Raw genomic sequence first — 8,970 nt, forward strand, 5'->3', positions numbered from 1 at the left:
CCCCCCCCCCCACCACCACCACCTCCCCAACCCAACCACCATTCCTAGGCATTTGTCATCTCCTTCACTTCAGACTTCATCCCCCGAATGGTCTACCAGTACATGTACAGCCCTGATGGCTCCATGCATGGATTTGTCAACAATACGCTGTCCTACTTTAATGTCAGCCACTTCCAGGAAGGCAAAGAACCCATGGATCCGTTGTACCTCGGCTACACTGTTGAGATGTGCAGGTGGAAAATCAATCTAACTTTACAATTGTTTAGCAATTTCAAACGTCAACATGTCATTTGAAATTTGTTACTTCACATAATCAGAGACAGTTTAGAACCGAGAGGCGTCAACCCTGAGGCATTTCCTGTATCGGTGGTGCGTCCACGCCTCTTTAACCCTTGTGTTGTCCTTGGGTCAAATTGACCCGTTTCAAAGTGTTTTATGTCAGAAATATAGATTTCTTTCAACCGAATTACCCAAAAATAACATGGATAATTCCATACAATGTTTTTCAGGTCAAATTAATGATTACTTTCATTGAAGTTTTTGGGTGTTTTATTTAATCTTATTAGATTAGATTAGATAATACTTTATTCATCCCACAGCGGGGAAATTCCTTTGTTCCAGCAGCATTTGAATTCCTTTTTTTAGTGGTTTCAAAACAGTATCGGGACTAAACTTTGACATCTACCCATCTGAGATCCACTCAACATCCTCTGATCTTAACTGTTAGTCAAAATAATTCATAATTTCTGCCTTTTTAACTAAAAACGTATGTACAATTTGATATAAATGAGGTTTGTTGACCATGTATTCCAAGAATAAGTGTAAAACCTATTATTAAACCAGCTCAGGTTTTACAAAAAAAAACAAAAAAACATGGAAAAAGTGACAAATAAATCAGAAAAAGCCCCAAAAACATCATCAGAACGAGGCCACGCCCCTTTAGCTCTATCGTTAGTTTAGAGGATCTTTGGTGTAATTAATCAAGTGAGACCAATGTTAAGACAAGCCATGGCCTCTGTCTCATGCCTACGCCAGTGTTTCCTGCTAGCTTGTGAGGAAAGATATCTTATCAAACATGACTGCAAGTGCAAAGACAGAAAACGTGTTGTAATAATTACTTGCAAGGCAGTGTCTTAGAACGGGTTTGTATGATATCGTACAAAAGGTTATGCACAACAATTCCTTGTGGGATCTTCACGGTCTTATACAGCAGCAGTCACTGCAGTTCTGAGCGTAATAAACACGTGGCATACATCCGAATTACAGTGCATTAGCTATATGTACGAATGGTTCATGAGAACAGCATGCTTCCTGACATAACAGAAATAGTTGGACCTCGACAAATTCTGACAGATTTTAAGAATCACCCCAAGGGCAATTACCTCTGTGGATACTGGACATTAAAATATGGAAAATAAAAATAGTAAGAATCTAGTAAGAATGGAAGACTAAACCAAAATAATATCTCTGTTTGTCTCTAAAGGTATAAGGACTACAGAGAACCCCCTTGGTCAACCACTCCATACGAGATCTCAAAGGAATTTTGGACAGTGCTAGCGGTCCGACTAGCCTTTGTCATTGTTTTCCAGGTAATGTGACACATGCAGAAAAATATAAAATAGTGTACTAGAACTGTTTGCTGGAATTTATCAGAAATTAATTATTTCACATTCATACTGTATTCCATCCATCCATCTTCATCCGCTTTATCCGGTATCGGGTCGCGGGGGCAGCAGCTCCAGTAGGGGACCCAAACTTCCCTTTCCCGAGCCACATCAACCAGCTCCGATTGGGGGATCCCGAGGCATTCCCAGGCCAGGTTGGAGATATAATCTCTCCACCTAGTCCTGGGTCTTCCCCGAGGCCTCCTCCCAGCTGGACGTGCCTGGAACACCTCCCTAGGGAGGCGCCCAGGAGGCATCCTTACCAGATGCCCGAACCACCTCAACTGGCTCCTTTCGACGCGAAGGAGCGGCGGCTCTACTCCGAGCTCCTCTCGGATGACTGAGCTTCTCACCCTATCTCTAAGGGAGACGCCAGCCACCCTCCTGAGGAAACCCATTTCGGCCGCTTGTACCCTGGATCTCGTTCTTTCGGTCATGACTGTATTGAATATTTCAATTGTATTGGTATATAAATACTGATAAAAACACGACACTGATATACTGAGGCACGCAATAACTTTTAACATTAGCGCGGTTGATTTAAGGCCTGTCTTGGATGGTCTTTCTCCACGACGTTCCACACAGAATTGCTCCGGTTTCTTTTTCTTATTATTTTTCCTCAGTTTCATTCTTGTTAGAAACAAACCATCAGACTACTACTGTAATTAGAGAGAACAATGAAATGATATGATTCGTTTCCATTTATCTCTACCAGAATGTTGTGATGCTGATGAGCGACATTGTGGACTGGCTGATTCCGGACATCCCTAAAGACATCATCCTCCAGATCCACAAGGAGAAGATTCTCTTGGTAGACCTCTTCTTGAAGGAAGAGCAAGGAAAGATCTGTGCTCGTGAAAGCAGGGCCGCTACGGGGGTTAAGGAGAACTGCAGCAGGAGCAACAACAACAACAACAGCACAACTGCCCCCCCAGGCTCAGGACTGCACACCCACAGCACTAAAAGCCTCTAATGTAATGCTAGCAACAATGAATTCTCAGCTGGTGTAGTGGAGTTGTTAGCATTAGAAAGTATTGGTTAGCAAGTCTTGCTACCAGTCTACTAGCTCAGGCTACATTTACGCTACATTTTGGTTTAAAAACGAATATCTTTTGATATGTTTCCCCCCACTCATTCTCCCTGCTCCCCCTCTCATTCCCCCTGCTCTGGCGTTTCCCCCTCTCATACCCCCTGTTCTGGCGTTTCCCCCTCTCATACCCCCTGCTCTGGCGTTAGGAAACACTTCTGACCCGTTTTGGTTTGGAATCTGCGGGTTGTGTTGCAGTCTCCACGGCTGCAAACGGAGACCTATGGAGACACCGACAATGACGCAAACATTCCTCCTCCTAATTGGGTCTTATCGGTCACAATGTCTCATTCTGTAACACTAAGCTACTAAAGTAACCATGGCAACTACCAGCAACGGACAGACTGTGCCCAGTGTCCGAGAAGGTTGATGAGACATGCCGTTTGGCCGTTCTAGTTCGCTTTTGGCTCAAAAAACTCTGCTTTAAAACCAAAACGCAGCAGTGTAAATGTAGCCTCAGGCTAACCTAAACTGTGTTTTTCTCCTTTCGTTCAGAACATTCCAACAATTGGGAGTGTAGCTGGCTAATGAGGTGTGAGGGAAGTATGTCGCAATGTGTGTGGAGAGTTGTGAACCTGTATATCTCAATTCATATGTGCATAGTCATATTTGTAAATGAGTACAAGGATCTGTAAATGTGTTTTTAGCTTTGCACTCATAACAGCATTTGCAAAGTTTACACAAATCTCAATGTGCATTTGATGTTTACGTGTAGAATCGGAAAATGTGTGCTCAAAAAATTCAATGTAAATGGCTTTTTTATGAATACGTGTAAAGTCCAAATACCCCCTGACTATCAGGGGCGCGAATATTGCATAAGCAACAATTTTTTGGAACTTTTGCCGAGACACATTTGGAACTGCAAGTGTGTATTCATCTTGTAGGAAACTTTGTAGCATCGCTGCTTTTGTGTTGTGTGCTCACCGATTGGACCGGTTATAGTCTCTCATCCTCTGTGTGTGTGACCAATAAAGGTACTGCATGTGTTACATCTGCTTTTCCCAGATGTTACATTTTAATCACAATGTCCTCTGCTACCATCTATAATGGCTTTTTCTTTACGTTTCCATTCCCTCCTCTGATATTCTTCGCCTCTGAACAGGAACCACCTTAATACCTTAATGTATTGCATGAGACCAAACATTTGACTTTTGCCACACTCCTGTTGCACCTACAAACAGCTTACATGGCTGACCCTGATCATACAGCGCAAAAGAACTTCCACTGAAACATGGAAGCAACCAAAGCAACGATGGCACGTTGCAGTGGAGCTGCAGATGATACTGTACTGTTCCTAACTGCAACAAGAAACAGGCTCACCTCCATTACTGGTGGTCTAGGGATGCGTCACTGGCACATCCTGAGTGGTGGACTTAAAACAAAAGAAACACAATGAGACAAGACTCGGTATTTAATATATGAAATCCTTACCATTAAGTGGCCTCATTAGAAAACTTTGCGTTGCTGTGCTGTCTGTCAGCTTGTGTTAGCAGTTTTGAGCTAAAGCATTAAGGCCTTTCCACACATTGGCTTTTTTATCAATATCTTTGCTCATTGGTACTTTCACACAGAATGCAAATATTAAGCGATAAAGTAAAATAATTCAGTTATTCTGATTACAACACTAGCAGTCTGGATCACTGCAAGTACATCTCCAGGATAATTGCCTGATTTGTCCGCCTCATTCCACTGCCAGCCAACTTACAAGCTGAAAATTTAAACTTTGGAAGACAAACTTAAAACTTTTGGCAACAAGGCAGACTTGCTTGGTTCTTTCCGGAATTAATTGTAAAGATTTACAAAGTATAAGCTACGCCGTATACAAAACTGGGGAGGTTTTTGGACTGATTGGTGGGATTGCTATAGACGAAGTACACACAGCAGTACTCTGTTACGAGCTAATGAGGTTTAACCATGTATCAGCTTATTTAAGTAGCTCAGTTACTGTACTGTGTGAACAGTTAACTTCATTTAATATCTTATGTGCAAATCTTCCACCACTAGACTATTTAACAGAGACACCGTCGCTGCGTCCCGAGCTTAGCGCTGCCCAAGACCGTTATGATTGGTTTAAAAAAAATGCCAATAAATCAGAGCTTTTTTTATTTGTGTTATGTAGGCTGACCTTACGCCGCCGTGCTGTGGAGGAAGGTTTGGCACTAGCAATGCTACCATGCATGAAAAAGGAAAAAAAAAAGGTGTACTGGAAACGGGCTTTTTGTATTTGTAATGGTAGTTTTGTAAACTTGTTTACTTGCTTCTATCCATAATCGTAATTTTGTAGATATGTACATTTAGTGTTATGCCTGAAAACTCCATTTTGCAAGTCTGTGCATTCAGACAGGCTGACAAACTCCATTTCACTCAGACGTTTGACAATCTTTTGTAAACAATGTGTTGCAAAAGAAACAGCTTGAAATATTAATAAAATGCCATTTACATTGAGTTTATGAATACATATTGTTTAAGTAATAATCATACATCTAGACAAACATCTAGAAATGTGCTCACATATTCATAAAGCGGAGTACTCATTACAAAATTGTAGACACATTTGCACCAACTCTGCACATACATTACTATATTATTTTGATACATATTTGACAAAAATGTCCACTGCACATTTACTGAATAGAGGCATGAACAAGCCGTGTAAGTCGCTGCTCGTAGCTACAGTGTGTCTTGTTCAACGCACTCTTACATTTAATAGATCATTGAAAAATATCTAATTATTGCAAGCGTTGCTTCATTTGCAATTTCATTTTTAACATTATCAAGCTGTAAAGTGTAGCTTTGTATTAGTTGTCTATTTTTGACATCATATGGTTGCAGCTATAGCTTGGCATTTGAGCTAACATTATTAAAAAGAAAATACTTGCTTTTCTATAATGGTTTCTAACTATTTTGAATTTGAATTGTTATTGCTATGACGTTGCTTATATCATCTTCTGCTTAAGAAAATGTGCAGTGGAGAAACATGCGAGTTTCCATGTATACTATGAATAAATATTGTATTTCTATAACATCTTTACTCAGGAAAGTTTGATTCCCTGCTTCAGTTATTAATGTGGAAACCACCACAATAGACACCTGAAACCATTGTATAAACCAAACTTTAAAGGTCCCATATTATATAAAGTGATCATGTCTTTTTTCTATCATAAAGGAGGTCTAGGTGGAATGTAAGTACTGTAAAAGAATCAAAGGTTCAATCCACAGAGCCTGTATTCAGAAACTGTGTCTCTGAACGAGCTGTCAGGACTTCTGTACGGTTGTACTACACTTATATTATATATAAGTGTATATATATTATTGGTGTCCTGTCGGAAGTGGACGCTGGCGCGTTTTGCAGCCGCTGCTCTCCGCTCCCCGCTGCCGTTCATTAGGGGGCTTCCAAGTGTTACACTTGGTTTATCCTTCTCTGGACTGTCCTTTCAATTGTACATCAACCTGGGGCAGGCCTGACCGTAATCAGCGGCTGATCTCCCTCCCGCGGGCTTCTGTTGTGCCTCCCCCGCTAGATCTTCAGCTACCACTGAGATCGCGTCCTTCCGCCGGAGATACATCCACGCGGATCTCGCCGGAATTTCCACCTTGACGACTCCAATCCAATAACATCATTCTGGTACATTCTCGCCGTCCGCCGATGCTCTCCCGGGCGTGACCGCGGTTGCTTGCTAACCTGGCTAGGGTAGCAAGCCCCGCCCCCGGCTTCAACACCTCTGCTGTAACTTTGGTCTCTGATGTCCGCCTCTCACAAACAAGGGTCAGCTCATCAGGATCCTCACTGACCGTAGATGGATTCCTCTGTTCAGGAGCCTGGCAACAACCCAGCGACTTCTCTCAGTCAACGCCTCCACTCTGGGTTTGTTTATCATTCTCATCGTGGCTCTGGGCGGGGGAGGTCTCGCGCTGCTCTATCGCGAGAAGTGGAAGATGTGCCAGTTTCCACTCCAGTTTTCGCGCTATGGAATGCTTGTTTTTAAATTGCCTGGTCCTACTCCCACAGTTATTGCCACAGTCTACCGCCCCCCCCCAAACCAACAGCGACTTTTAAACGAATTCTCCATTACTTACCCACCTCTATCTCCTCTCCTAATGTCATTCTCCTTGGTGATTTTAATATTCACATTGACAATATAAATCTCCCACTCACCAAAGACTTTACTTCCTGTCTTGACAGTTCTGGATTCCATCAGTATGTTGACTTCCCCACAACAATAAAAGGACATTCACTGGATTTAATCTGCTGCTCTGGCTTAATCCCCTCAACTGTTCTGCTGATGAGTCACATTGGATCATTTCTTTGTCTCAATATCTCTTTGTGCTCTCTCTGTAATCAAGCCAGTCCGCCAGATCTCTTTTGTAATATCAAAAACATAAATACAGACATCCTATCCCCCACATTGACAATTTGCCTATTCCTGATTTTTCCCTCCAGACCACCTTGTCACCCATTATAATTCTGGACTTTGCAATATTCTCAACTTCCTTGCCCCTCTCAAAACCCGATCTGTGTCCTTTTTCGCTCTGCCCTTGGTTTTCACCTGAGCTCCGCCTCATGAAAGCAAGGGTCGCCAACTTGAAGCCCTCATAAAAAAATGGTCTCTCCATTCACAAAGAAATGTATAATCTCATCTCTTCATTACTCAAAATCAATAGCGTAACTAAATAATCTTCTATTCTGACTCATCTGCTCCAACGAAGGAAAATCCAGGTCTCTCTTTTCAATAATCCATAAAAAACTTTAATCCCCTGATTCTCTGCCTTCTCCAGTACCAGTTGAAACTTGTATTCACTGGTTGGCTTTTTTAATGAAAAAAATCAACTCCATTCACCAGCAATACATTTGACCCCTTGCCTTCCCTCCACCTTTGCCCCTCCAATAGCAGTCATTTTGTTGCTTTCTACTGCCACCCCCTCGAAATTTCTGATCTCATTCGTAAATCCAAGTCCTCAACCTGTTTCTTGACCCCCTCCCCACAGGTTGGTCAAAACCTGTCTCACTTCCCTCATCTCCTTCATAAATACCAATTCATTCTTCTCTCTCCTCTGGTATTGTCCCCTCACTTTTCAAAACAGCATCCGTCTCACCGATTCTGAAAAAAACCTGGCTCAGACCCAACCAACTATAATAATCTTCGTCTATTCAAATCTTCCCTTTATTTCTAAAAATCTTGAAAAAAATAGTGTCTGTTCAAACTCCATGCTTTTCTACCCTTAACTGTCTTATGAACCTTCCAGTCTGGTTTTCGCCCCTCCCATAGTACTGAACATGCCCTATAAAAAATCACCAATGATCTCCTCACAGCTGCTGATTGGCTATCATCCATCCTCATCCTCCTCGATCTCAGTGCGGCCTTTGATACCATTTCTCACTCCATTCTCCTCAACAGACTTTTTCCCTCGGCATCTCTCACACCCTCTTGACTGGTTCGCTCATATCTCTCCGACCGCACTCAGTTTATCAACTCAAATCTTTCACATCAACCTTCCCTGTTACTACTGGCGCTCAAGGTTCATTTGGCCCCTCCTTTTCATCACCTACCTACTTCCCCTGGCAATATCTTCCGCAAATTCAACATTCATTTCCATTGTTACGCAGAACAACAGCTCATTTATCCAGCAAACCCACCTCCCGCTCCCCCCTTGTCTACTAACTGCTTACTTGAAGTAAAGACTGGTTCACCCAAACTTCCTTAAACTAAACAGTGATAAACCGAACTCCTCCTCGTAGCCACCAAGTCCACTATCCAAAATCAATAGTTTCTCTCTACCAATCGAAAACTCTTGGTCTCCCCTTCCCCTCAGGTCAAGAGTCTGGGGTCATCCTCGATTCCTCCCTCTCCTTTCAGTACCACATAAATAATATCTGCCGGTCTGCATACTTCCACCTACGCAACATAAACCGCTCCGTCCGTCCCTACCACTACACTGCCTCCACTTACCACAGCCTCGTCACCTCCCGCCTTGACTACTGTAACTCTCTCTTTTGGCCTTCTCAAAAATCCCTCCATAAACTTCAACTTTCCAGAACTCAGCAGCTCGTGTCATCACCAGAACCCCCTCATTTCATCATAAACCCGGTTCTTCAGCAGCTCCATTGGCTCCCGGTTCAATTCAGAATACAATTTAAAATCCTTCTCCATACTTAATACTTAATACATACTCAAAGCCATCCATAACCTTGCCCCTCCATATCTATCAGAACTCCTACAC

General features: G+C 42.5%; 1 protein-coding gene across 2 annotated transcripts in view; it reads left to right on the forward strand.

Moving 5' to 3' along the window:
• Positions 1 to 2,752, forward strand: part of LOC116694550 (anoctamin-1) — a 44,331-nt gene extending 41,579 nt beyond the window's left edge. For both annotated transcript variants that reach the window (XM_032524300.1, XM_032524301.1), the window contains 3 exons: positions 49 to 233; positions 1,484 to 1,589; positions 2,380 to 2,752. In XM_032524300.1, the coding sequence (XP_032380191.1) occupies positions 49 to 233; positions 1,484 to 1,589; positions 2,380 to 2,637 (549 nt within the window). In that variant the 3' untranslated portion in view covers positions 2,638 to 2,752. The remainder of the gene's footprint in view (positions 1 to 48; positions 234 to 1,483; positions 1,590 to 2,379) is intronic.
• The last annotated feature ends 6,218 nt before the right edge of the window (positions 2,753 to 8,970 follow it).

The sequence above is a fragment of the Etheostoma spectabile genome, chromosome 8 (genome assembly GCF_008692095.1).
Source record: "Etheostoma spectabile isolate EspeVRDwgs_2016 chromosome 8, UIUC_Espe_1.0, whole genome shotgun sequence".
NCBI lineage: Eukaryota > Metazoa > Chordata > Actinopteri > Perciformes > Percidae > Etheostoma > Etheostoma spectabile.